The sequence below is a fragment of the Symphalangus syndactylus genome, chromosome 3 (genome assembly GCF_028878055.3).
Source record: "Symphalangus syndactylus isolate Jambi chromosome 3, NHGRI_mSymSyn1-v2.1_pri, whole genome shotgun sequence".
NCBI classification, from domain to species: Eukaryota; Metazoa; Chordata; class Mammalia; order Primates; family Hylobatidae; genus Symphalangus; species Symphalangus syndactylus.
The window spans coordinates 44,512,345-44,525,487 of NC_072425.2; the positions used below are offsets into that span (position 1 = coordinate 44,512,345).

Here is a 13,143-nt window from a genome sequence, read left to right on the forward strand (position 1 = left end):
TACAAGCTAAAATACTAATACGGTAGTTCCCGTAAATGAGCATACACTTGCAAGGGATCTTAAAGTCTGTCAAAGGCTCTTAAATATATCAAAGGGAATACATTAGCTAGAGAATCATTGAGGTTTTTTGAGCAGGGTTCAGAGAATATGCTTGGAAGCAATACAGGTATTTCAGGCGTAAGAGTTTTTCATTCATTCACTAAATATTTGTTTTGGTTGCTTACTGTGAACAAGGTAGAGCAAAGTATTGTGATAGAGAGGATCAGATTTTTTAAGCCTTGTACCTTGCTCTCTTAAGCAGTTTTATATATATATATGTTTTTTGTTTTTTTTTTTGTTGTTGTTGAGATGGAGTCTCACTACTCTCTTTCCCAAGCTGTGGCACCATCTCAGCTTACTGCAACCTCTGCCTCCCGGGTTCAAGTGATCCTGCTGCCTCAGCCTCCTAGGTAGCTGGGATTACAAGTGTTCACCACCATGCCTGATTATTTTTTGTATTTTTAGTAGAGACAGGGTTTCACCATATTGGCCAGGCTGGTCTTGAACTCCTGACCTCAAGTGATCTGCCCACCTCAGCCTCCCAAAGTGCTGTAATTATAGTCATGAGCCACTGTACCCAGCCTTAAGCAATTATATTCTAAATCATAAAGGAATGTGTCAGGGTCCAGTCATGAGACAGAAACTGCGACAGTGATTTTTTTTTTTTTTTTTGAGACAGAGTCTCACTCTGTGTCCCATGCAATGGCATAATCTCGGCTCACTGCAACCTCCATCTCCCAGGTTCAAGAGATTCTCCTGCTTCAGCCTCCTGAGTAGCTGGGATTATAGGCATGTGCCACCATGCCTGGCTAATTTTTGTATTTTTAGTAGAGACGGGGTTTCTTTCACCATATGAGCCAGGATGGTCTCAAACTCCTGACCTCGTGACCCGCTACCTTGGCCTCCCAAAGTGCTGGGATTACAGGTGTGAGCTGCCATGCCCGGCCGGCAATGATTTTTTAACAAGAGAATTTAATGTAAATAATTGTTAACTAGGTATACAAAGGAAGTTAGGTATTATGGAGGTACCAACTGCAGGAAGCAGTTGCTACCTGTAGAACTGGGAGAACAAAGAAGGGAAGAAGCTTGGAGGAAGGGAGCCAAAACTCTAACCTCTCAGAAGGGTATGCTCCTCAGCAGGTACTGATATCTTGAGCTGAGAGCAAAAACCCCATAGAGCTGGGGCCCAGTACTCTGAAAAGGGGGTGCTGGCTGGCTGGTGCTGACGTTTCTTAGAGGCATGATGATTCTGGTTCTGTGTCAGAAAAACTACAAACTGGAGTCTGCTATGGCTGCTATAATGAACTGCAAATGACCTGAAGAAGAGCTGCTGATCGACACTGGCAGCAATAGGAAACAAAAACAAAACTAGCAAGCAAACAGAAGAGTGTCCCATCTTCCTCTTACAGCTTTCTAGGCCCTTTGTACCACCCCTTTACTGGCAGAGCCTAATAAGCCATCTACAAAGGAAAAAATGTGGGTCGCAGAGTCCTAACCCCGGGGTCACAAAGCAGAGTATAGAGGGCGACTTTGAAGCTGAGAAACAGTAGCTCTGTAACTATCATTTACATATGTAAATTTACATATGTAACAAAGCAGTATAAAAGTATCATTAGAACTATACAACTAAGTGCTATAGGAATTCATAGGAAGAGACAGATAACTGCTCATTAGGATAAACAGACGAAGCTAAATTGAAGAGTAGTATTTGAACTGGGTATGAACGTGGATATGGTTTCAGGAGGCAGAAATGCAAGGGATGAGACTATGGTAACTAGAGGAGATAGCATACAAGAAAGCTACAGGATTAGGAAATGGATGGAGAGCATGGATCTGAGTCCAGTCTGATTTCTGCTCTTCACTGGCCTTGATGTGGAAGCCGTTTCTTGACTCGGGTTCATCTTTCAGATCCTTTTGGCATTGAAGACTTTTGGTTCAGTCCGAACTGTTTTAGGGAGCTTCTGGAGTTGAGGGGACAGAATCAAAGAGACACTTTATTGAGCAAGATGTTAGACTTTTTCCCCCATACAATTTTCTTATTAGAGTTTTTCTTCTGGGATTCATAGGTAAGCTTCAGAAAATCCATGAACTCTCGAAGTATTGATGGAGAATTATATGTATGTGTAAAATTTTTTCGGATAAGGCATTCCATATATAATTTTCATCAAAATGTGATTAAATTGTGGTTTAGATGTTTAGGATTTAGTAGACTTCAGTGTAAATAAATTATTGAAGAATGTGTCAGTATATCATCATTCAAGAAATTTATTGGACTCCTATGTGCAAGGCACTTACTGTACTAGTTGCTGAGCATTTCATGGTAAAGGAAATAGAGTACCAGCTCTCATGGAGTACGGTCTAATGAAAAAGACATTTATTTCACTTGATTCTTTAATCAGTGACTGATTGTGATAAATATAGTGAAGGAAGAGCTTAGGTTAATACAGGAGTATGTAACAAGGAGTTGGTCCTGATCTTTCACGAGGGGAGGACCATCTTAGAGAAGGCTGCCCTGATGGAAGTGACAGCGTGCTGAGATATAAATGGGAAAAAAAAGAAAAGGAATTAACTATGAGGAGGTTGAGATGATGAAATTGAGGGATTTTTAGCAAAGATGGATTGCCATTGTGACCTACTTTTCAAAAGATTCCCCCCTCATGATTGATTTTTGGGGAGCCTACAGGCTACTCTTAAGTAAATGCATTAAATACTTAGCAAATAGCCTGTGAACAGCAGCACCTATCACAGTTAGGGAACTCAACAGTAGTCTAGGCCAATGGTCCCCAGCCATTTTGCTATGAGGGACCAGTTTCGTGGAAAACAGTGTTTCCATGGACCCGAGGTGGGAGGCTTGGTTTTTGGGATAATTCAAGTGCATTACATTTATTGTCTGCTTTATTTCTATTATTACATTGTAATATGTAATGAAACAGTTATACAATTCACCATAATGTAGAATCAGTGGGAGCCCTGAGCTTGTTTTCCTGCAACTAGACAGTCTTATCTGGGGGTGATGAGAGACAGTGACAGATCTTCAGTTGTTAAGATTCTCATAAGGAGCATGCAACGTAGATCCCTCGCATGCACAGTTCACAATAGGGTTCATGCTCCTATGAGAATCTAATGCCACTACTGATATGACAGGAGGCAGAGCTCAGGCAGTAATGTGAGCAATAGGGAGCGGCTGTAAATACAGAACAATCTTCATTTGCCTGCCGCTCACCTCCTGCTGTGTGGCCTGGTTCCTAACAGGCCACGGACTGGTGCCGGTCTATGGCCAGGGGTTGGGGACCCCTAATCTAGGCCAATGTTGTTCACACTTCTTATTCATGTACCCCCCAGTGTATTTTTTTGTTTGTTTGTTTGTTTATTTATTTATTTATTTATTTATTTATTTATTTATTTTTGAGATGGAGTTTCATTCTTGTTGCCCAGGCTGGAGTGCAGTGGCATGATCTCGGCTCACTGCAACCTCCGCCTCCCGAGTTCCAGCAATTCTTCTGCCTCAGCCTCCCAAGTAGCTGGGATTATAGGCATGCACCACCACACCCGGCTAATTTTTTGTATCTAGTAGAGACGGGGTTTCACCATGTTGGTCAGGCTGGTCTCGAACTCCTGACCTCAGGCGAGTCACTGTGCCCAGCCTATATTTTTAACCTGATATCTACATTTTAAAATCTCAGGTTGAAATACAGAGTTAAAAATGATATAATTTATTTTTATTGGGGTAAAATATATATAACATTAACCATTTATTTATTTTTATTTATTTATTTATTTTTTGAGACGGAGTCTCGCTCTGTCGCCCAGGCTGGAGTGCAGTGGTGCAATCTCGGCTCACTGCAAGCTCCGCCTCCCGGGTTCACGCCATTCTCCTGCCTCAGCCTCTCCGAGTAGCTGGGACTACAGGTGCCCGCCACCACGCCCGGCTAATTTTTTTTTGTATTTTTGGTAGAGACAGATTTTCATCGTGGTCTCAATCTCCTGACCTGACCTTGTGATCCGCCCGCCTCGGCCTCCCAAAGTCCTGGGATTACAAGCGTGAGCCACCGCGCCTGGCCTAACATTAACCATTTAAACCACTTTTTAAGTGTACAGTTCAGTGGCATTAAGTACTTTCACATTATTGTGTGATCATCACCATCTATCTCAAAAAAAAAAAAAAGGACATTCTTTGCATTTTTCATTGTTTTGACATTTGCACTAATGATACAAAAGCAATGGTGGGTAAAACTGTTAGTATCTTAGGCTGAATTAAGGCAGTGGCACCAAACTACACTAGTAGACATTGTATTCTTCACCACCATACACTCACAGTTTAAAAAAAAACAAGCCAGTTTCACTTAAGAAGGTCCTGAATAAGCAGTAAACATAAGTAATCGTATTAAGTCATGGCCCTTGTCCGGGTGTGGTGGCTCACACCTGTAATCCCAGCACTTTTGGGAGGCTGAGGTGGCAGACCATGAGGTCAGGAGACTAGACCATGCTGGCTAACACGGTGAAACCCATCTCTACCAAAAATACAAAAAATTAGCTGGGCATGGTGGCGGGCGCCTGTAGTCCCAGATACTCAGGAGGCTGAGGCAGGAGAATCGCTTGATCCCTGGAGATGAAGGTTGCAGTGAGCTGAGATCACGCCACTGCACTCCAGCCTGGGCGACAGAGCGAGACTCCTCCAAAAAGAAAAAAAAAAGTCATGACCCTTGAGAATGCATATTTTTAATATTCTGTGTGATGAATGGGAAGTGTACATAAAGCATTTCTGCTGCATATCAAAGTACTATGATTGTCTCAAGGAAATAGCCCTGTGGGATTTTGTTACTTGTATTTTCCTGGAATGGACTAGATTTTAACTTGAAAAAAAATGACTGACAAACTGTGGTTATTCAGATTTGGGTGTTTGGCACATGTTTTCACAAAAATGAACAAAGTGACTGGCCAGGTGTGGTGGCTCACGCCTGTAATCCCAGCACTTTGGGAGGCAAAGGTGGGCAGATCACCTGAGGTCAAGGGTTCGAGACCAGCCTGGCCAACATGGCGAAACCCTGTCTTTACTAAAAATACAAAAATCAGCCAAGTGTGGTGGCGCACACCTGTAACCCCTGATACTTGGGAGGCTGAGGTGGGAGAATCACTTGAAGCCCAGAGGCGGAGGTTGCAGTGAGCCAAGATAGTGCCACTGTACTCTGGCCTGGGTGACAGAGTGAGACTCTGTCTCAGGAAAAAAAAAAAAAGAACAAAGTGAGCCTATCAGTTCCAGGAAAACAAATGGCATTTGTTGCCAGTGATAAAATTTGAGCTTTCAAGCAAAAATTGATACTTTAGTAAATTTCTGTCTACCACTGTGAATTCTGTCCTTACGTTTACTACCTTTTTGCTCTTCATGTTTTTCATGTATCTCAGTCCTCCCTGGGATCATTTAGAATCTTCTTTAGTTCCTTTTTTTCTCCCCCCATAAAAATGTATTTCTCTCGCATTTCTGAAGAATGTTTTAGCAGGGTTAATATTATAGATTTGGCAGTTATTTTCTTTGAGCACACTGACAATAATATTTTACTGTGTCCTGGTTTCTATTGTTATGTTAAGAAGTCAGCTATGAGTCTTAACTGTTGATACTTTAAGAGTTATCTGGTTTTTTTTTTCCCCCTAAAGTTTTTCTTCTTGTCTTTCATTTTCTGCAGTTTCACAATGATGTATCCAGGTGTGGTTTTCTTTTCTGTTTATTCTGCTTGGGATTCAGTGGACTTAACTGAGATCTTGAATCTTGAAGGAAATGTCTTTTCATCAGTTCTGAAAAACGTATTACCTTTTAAACATTTGCCAATTTCTCTTCTTTCCTTTTAAGACTAATTTAATGCATGTTACATCTACTTACTGAATCCTCCACCTATTTTTTAATCTTTATCTCTTCCAGTTTTTAATTCTTTAGTTGTATTCAGTTGTAGTAAAACATAAGTCCATTGAATTTTCATTTTTTATTTTTCAATTCTAGAATTCTTTTTCCAGTTGTTCCATCACCGTTCATTGGAAAGACTGTACTTTATCCATTAAATTTCCTTTGCTCATTTGTCAAAGTTCAGTTGACTATTTTCATGGGTCTATTTTGGGACTGTGTTCCATTAATTTATGTATGTTTATTGTTTCACCAATACCATCTTGTCTTGCTTATTGTAGCTGTATTGTGAGTCTTGAAAATGGGGAGTGTGAGTCTTCCAGCTTTGTTTTGCTTTAGTGTTTTTTTTTGTTTTGTTTTGTTGTTGTTGTTGTTGTTGTTTTTTATGATGGGGTCTCTTACGTTGTCCAGGCTGATTTTGAACTGGGCTCAAGGGATCCTCCTGCCTTGGCCTCCCCAAGTGTTGGGATTACAGGCATGAGCCACCATGCCCAGCTGGTTTTGCTTTAGTCTTATGTTTGGTATTCTGGGTGTTTGACCTTTCCATATAGACTTCAGAATCAGTTTGTCAACAATTACAAAATAGCTTGCTAGAAATTTGATTTGGATTGTGTTGAATCTATCTATAGATTAGTTTAGGAAGAATTATTCCTTAAACTGCTAGAATGATGCAGAGCTAGGATTCAGGTTTATCTTAAGACTTATTTTTACTTTCCTTGGAGAGAAACCTTTAAGGGCCAAGCTTAAGGTAGGGATGTTATCCGGGCACAGTGGCTCACACCTGTAATCCCAGCCCTTTTGGAGGCCGAGGCGGGTGGATCAGTTGAGGTCAGGAGTTCGAGACCAGCCTGGCCACATGGTGAAGCCGCATCTCTACTAAAAATACAAAATTAGCTGGGTGTGGTGGCATGTTCCTGTAATCCCAGCTACCCGGGAGGCTGAGGTGGGAGGATCATGCCACTGCACTCCAGCCTGGGCGACAGAGCAACACTCTGTCTCAAAAAAAAGGTAAGAATGTCTTGGTAGGCCCTAGGCTTTGACTTTTGACTTCCTTTTCTTGTGGGGCCACTAAAAGGTTGCCTTAGTTTTGCAGCTTTTTTCTTTGGAACTGGCAGTTGCCCTCAGGACTAAACCTTGAGTGCTGGAATCTTGCACTTCTAGTTATTTTCAGCAATTTATTTATTTATTTATTTACTTTTATTTTTTGAGACGGAGTATCGTTCTGTCGCCCAGGCCAGAGTGCAGTGGCGCGATCTCGGCTCACTGCAACCTCCGCCTCCTGGGTTCAAGTGATTCTCCTGCCTCAGCCTCCCAAGTAGCTGGGATTACAGGCATGTGCCACCACACCCAGCTAATTTTTTTTTTGTATTTAGTAGAGACAGAGTTTAACCATGCTGGTCAGGGTTGTCTTGAACTTCTGACCTCAGGTGATCCAGCCCCCTCGGCTTCCCAAAGTGCTGGGATTATGGGCGTGAGCTCCCATGCCCGGCCTTAATTTTACTTTCATTTTTTGTAGAGATGGGGTCTCGCTGTGTTTTCTAGGCTAGTCTCCAACTCTTGGCCTCAAGCAATCTTCCTAGTTCATCCTCCCAAAACACTGGGATTACAGGCATGGACCACCATGCCCAGCCAGCTTTATGTTTTTCTAAACATGAAAGAAATAAGCTTTGCTGTTGAATATACCACAGTCTGAAATGAGTATGTTCTAAGTTGCAAATTTTGTTTTTATTAAAATATTTTATTTTAGATTTTTTGAAATTGTGTTTTGTTTGGCTAGAGTGAATAAACTGATATTAATATGTGAATTATAAAATTGTTTCAAATCAGTGCTTACTGGGGTATGTCGCCTTATTTCACATGTGAGAAAGTTATGGCCAGGAAAGACTAGTGATTCTTTTAAGTCAGATTAGTTAAAAGCAGAGCCAAGATCTACTGTGATTTCCATCCAAATATAAGTATCTGCCTTAAATCAGGTGTGTCAGGGTTTTTAAGTCTTATTTTTCAAGTTCCCAGGCAATATTATAAGGGCATTTATATTTTGCGTGAATAGCACCTTGAGTAATGAATTGAGCTGTATGCACTCTGTACCTTCTTAACAACTCTGATTCCATAATGAAATGGTTTATTTATAGAACTGTGGCCTAAGTCTAGCCTGTGCACCTATCTTGTTGGCCATCTATTAATTCTAGAAGGGAATTTTTTAAAACTCCACTGATAGATTATTTTAACTATTCTAATGAAGCAGGCATGGTAGACATAATGCTTTATAGATGTGTGTGTCTTTGTTTCTAGCATCAAGCATTGCACAGTTCTCTCCAATAACATAGATGATCTCTTACTGAATTTAACACTGTCTGATATCATGGTCTCCCTGGCAAATGCGTCAACTTTGCAAAAGGATTGCAGTTGGATAGAAATGATAAGGAAATTTGTAACAGAGACCCTTGAAGATGGCTCTAGGCTAAATAGTAAGCAACTGAACAGATTGCTGGGAGTATCCTGGAGGTTAATGCAAATACAGCCAAACAGAGGTAGGTGATGCTACTTTGCCCTTATTTAAGAGTGGAGCTCTTACATGTGCTATCTTAAGGTCTAGCTTTGAAATGATGGCTTGTAAACATTCCATGTAGTAAGGCTAATTCTATTCAAGCCATAAAAGGTAGCTACTGTCTACTTGAACACTGAAATTGTTTATGGCTCAGAGTATCTCTAAGTGAGTAGGTCCACTCTGAAGCAGATTGATAAAGATTTCTACCCTCTTCTGATCTAGTTTGACTAGAACTTGAGAACTTCTTCCCTTGATTGATATGGCATGAATCTTCCCTGTCGCTTTACCTTTTTTCTACCTTGAGGTTAAGTTATATTAAGTCAGTTTTAGAGTGACTTACTAATTCTTTGATTTTAAAACAAAGTTTTCCTATTTGGTTGCCATCTAAATCGCCTTTCTAATATTCTGGTTTTTGTCATTCCTAGGTTTGTTGTTAAGAAAATTTATACTGTAACTACTGATTGGTTTGATTTTTTTTATTAGGCCATTGCTATAGGACTTCAATGGTAGTTGTCAATTGACGGCTAAAATTGGCTTTGCCATAGGAACAAAGTAGAGTACTTCGGTGCATTCAGAGGAATTTGGGGGCTGTTAAACATTTTTTGATTCATATGCAAGTTGTTTTCTTTCTGTTTGTAGAGGACACAGAGACTCTTATTAAGGCAGTTTATACATTATATCAGCAGAGGGGCCTTATCCTTCCAGTTCGGACTTTGTTACTGAAGTTTTTCAGTAAAATCTATCAGACAGAAGAACTGAGATCTTGTAGATTCAGGTAAAATCTTGTTATTTTTCCTTTCTTTTTCTCTTGCTGAGTTTTTCTGTAGTCTTTAAGTATTTAAATAATTTTAGAGAGATTAAATCTTTGGAGAAGTTCATTCTTTTTAACCCTACTTGTTTGCATTTAAGAAATGGTATAAAATTTTAAAAGATGGATACATAATAGTGCCAGTAAACTTTATACCCATATCTGAACAGATAAAAGACTGCTTAGGCATGGATTTCTACCTGTCCACTTATAGCTAAGGGACAGTTGGAACAACCTCAGCCCTTTCTCTTCCCATAAAAATTATGGAGGTTGAATCTCTAGCCATTAGTGACACATTGAGGCATATGGGATAAGAGTGAGGGCAATAGAAGATGAGAAAGTTTCTGGCTTAGTTTAGTGCTATCAGAGAGAGACAACAAAAGAGCGGACTACGGAATTTTTCAGTAAGGTGAGTTTGAGGTTTATTTGGCATAGTCAGAAATGTTTGAGAGGAAGATACAGATTTGGGATACCTCAACATATATAGGTAGTTGTTGTAATGTATTCTGGTATTTACTTTAAGCCAGGTACTTTACATAATCTCAATAATCTTCATACTGCTACTGTGAGGTGGATACTGTTAGCTTCCATTTTACAGAAGGAAGCAGAAAATAAATAAATTGGTGAGTATTACGTAGCTAGTGTATAGCAGAGCTGAGACTTAAGTTCACGTCTGTCTTGACAGCAAAGTCCGTGATAGAATTACCAACCTTTCAGGGGGCCTAGTGAAAATGTTCACTGTTATTCAAGACATTTGCACTCCAGCAAGTATTCTAAAGAAATAAAAATAGCACAAATTTGAAGCCATTTTGTATGGGAGCAACTTATGGTGAATGTGTACATTTGTTAATGTAGTATAATAACACCAATTAGGATAAATAGTTAAGTGTCTTTATCCTTCAAAATAAAAATACAATTTAGATACTGCCCCAGTTAACATTAATTTAGTGGGTAAAGCCTTGGAAAATGATGCTGGCATCTTGTAGGTTCTCAAACGTTTAAATGAATAAATGTGGTATTATTGATACATAACTAGTCACTTTATGATATATTTAAGTTTAAAAAAATTTTTTTTTGGTTTAAATTTATTTCCCTTGTCTTTGAGAATTACATTTTATTCTTCTTTGGCCTTTCTAAGATACCGTAGTAAAGTGTTATCCCGTTGGCTGGCTGGCTTACCATTGCAACTTGCTCATCTTGGCTCCCGAAATCCTGAGCTCTCTACACAGCTTATCGATATCATTCATACCGCTGCAGCACGAGCAAATAAAGAATTACTAAAAAGTTTACAAGCTACTGCCCTCCGAATTTATGGTAAGAGTTCATTTGTTTAATGGTGTAGGTAGTCACTGGTCCACCCTGATATACAAAAGAAATTTTTAAGGGGAGCTCTGTAGTTTTGCCTTTCCCTTAGTCTAAATTAGTAATACCGTGGTTAAATTGCCAAAACAAAACATCAGACAATAAATTCATTTTCAATATTTATTAGAATATAGAAGGTTAATGATTGTTGATGCTTATTGCATTCTTAAATTGTCTTTCAAACCACTTGCTATTCATAAATTCAAAACTGTTCTGATACTTAAAAATTCCTTTGAGGCCAGGCGCAGTGGCTCACGCCTGTAATCCTTAGCACTTTGGGAGGCTGAGGCAGGTGGATCACGAGGTCAGGAGATCGAGACCAGCCTGGCTAACACAGTGAAACCCCGTCTCTACTAAAAATACAAAAAATTAGCCGGGCGTGGTGGCAGGCGCCTGTAGTCCCAGCTGCTCGGGAGGCTGAGGCAGGAGAATGGCGTGAACCCAGGAGGTGGAGCTTGCAGTGAGCTGAGATTGCACCACTGCACTCCAGCCTGGGCGACAGAGCAAGACTCTGTCTCAAAAAAAAAAAAAAAAAAAAAAATTCCTTTGAAACTCTGATGGCAAGACATATCTTTATTACTTATTTAATCATAATGAATATCATATGATTTTCATATATTCTTTATTCATCTGGGACTGACTTAACTAATATTTTAAGCAAAATTATTAAAACATAACTGGGATGTATGTACGCATATAATTATTTATTGAAATATAATTCACATACTATAAAATTCACCATTTTACAATGTACAGTTCAATGAATTTTAAAAAATACACTCCTAAGGTTGTGCAGCTATCATCACCACTGTCTAATTCTAAAACATTTTTATCACCCCAGAAAGAAACTTGTACTGATTGGAAGTGCATCCTTATTCCTTCCTTCTTCCAGCCCCTGGAAATCACTCATCTACTTTCTGTCTATATGGATTTGCCTATCATAGATATTTTTTATAAGTGGAATTACATAACATGGGGCCTTTTGTGTCTGGCTTGTTTCACTTAGCATAATATTTTCAAGATTTGTCCATGTTGTAACAAGTATCAATACTTTATTCCTTTTTATTGTTGAGTAGTATGTTGATGTATGGATATGTCACTGGTATTTATCCATTTGTCTAGTGATGAACATTTGAGTGGTTTCCACCTTTTGTGGGTTATAGTTTTAAATATGTATTTTTCAATATTGGTCATATATCTGTAGGTATATATATACACACAGCAAACAAAGTCTTTTGCTTTAAGTCAGGTTGATGTAATTGTCACTGTTTAGCAAAATTGCTTGTTTACTTTGCACTCAATCTCTTTTCCTTATTACCCCCCTGAAAGTTTTTATTTCTAACAAGACACTTGTATATTAAATCTTTAAATTAGGTTTGGTGTTTTATTTTATGCAGTAGCTTAACAAGCCATACATATGCGTTTTATGATATTAATATGCTTTTATGTAATCGATATTCATAAAATTCAGCATAACATGTTAGCCCATAATTCAATGGAAGTCATTGATCTACTTTATTAATCTCTGGTTTGCATGTCTTTTATAGTTGCTTTTAATATGTCTATCCACCTCACTAGATCCACAAGAAGGTGCTGTGGTGGTTCTCCCTGCAGACTCTCAGCAGCGTTTGGTTCAGCTTGTATATTTCCTACCCAGTCTGCCTGCTGATTTGCTTTCTCGGTTAAGTCGTTGCTGTATTATGGGAAGACTCAGTTCAAGTTTGGCTGCCATGCTTATCGGGATACTGCACATGAGGTAGCATGCTCAAGTGAGCTGTATTTTAAGTGTATAATCTTTTTCCCCTTTTACTGGTAATTTGTGAATTATGGAAGGCTTTTGAAGTTGCATACACTACCTTCATTTACTCTTAATGCAACAATTAAAACTATTTATATCACTAGGTAGAGTAAGTTCACAAGAGTAAGACTGTTTGAAGTTACTTGTTTAATGACTTATAGATAGGTCGGAATAAGAGTTGAAATAGAATTATCAAAAGTGTGTGTAGCAAGGGTGTTATTGGTAGGTGAGGGTGTCGTACTTCAAACCTTTGTTGTTACGGAATTGCAATATACACCTTTTCTTCAGAGAGCTCAGAATTTAATGTAGCTGATGAATTAAACAAGCTTGTGGACTGAGACCAGGAATCACGTGTAATCTCTCACTTTTTTTTTCCTGGTGGTATAATAAACATAACATAAAATTTACCATTTTAACCTTTTTTGAAAAGTTTTGCCAGGCGTAGTGCCTCATGCCTGTAATCCCAGCACTTTGGGAGGCTGAGGCGGGTGGATCACGAGGACAGGAGTTCAAGACCAGCCTGGCCAGCATGGTGAAACCCCATCTCTGCTATAAATACAAAAATTAGCTGGGCATGATGGTGCGTGCCTATAGTCCCAGCTACTCAGGAGGCTGAGGCAGGAGAATTGCTTGAACCCGGGAGGTGGAGGTTGCAGTGAGTCAAGATGGCGCCACTATACTCCAGCCTGGGCAAC

The 13,143-nt window shown here is 39.4% G+C and overlaps 1 protein-coding gene across 8 annotated transcripts in view; it reads left to right on the forward strand.

The window, feature by feature from the left end:
- Window positions 1-13,143, forward strand: part of TEX10 (testis expressed 10) — a 50,565-nt gene that overhangs the window by 13,875 nt on the left and 23,547 nt on the right. For all 8 annotated transcript variants that reach the window (XM_055271672.2, XM_063636177.1, XM_063636178.1 and 5 more), the window contains 4 exons: window positions 8,225-8,463; window positions 9,120-9,255; window positions 10,427-10,602; window positions 12,229-12,406. In XM_055271672.2, the coding sequence (XP_055127647.1) occupies window positions 8,225-8,463; window positions 9,120-9,255; window positions 10,427-10,602; window positions 12,229-12,406 (729 nt within the window). The remainder of the gene's footprint in view (window positions 1-8,224; window positions 8,464-9,119; window positions 9,256-10,426; window positions 10,603-12,228; window positions 12,407-13,143) is intronic.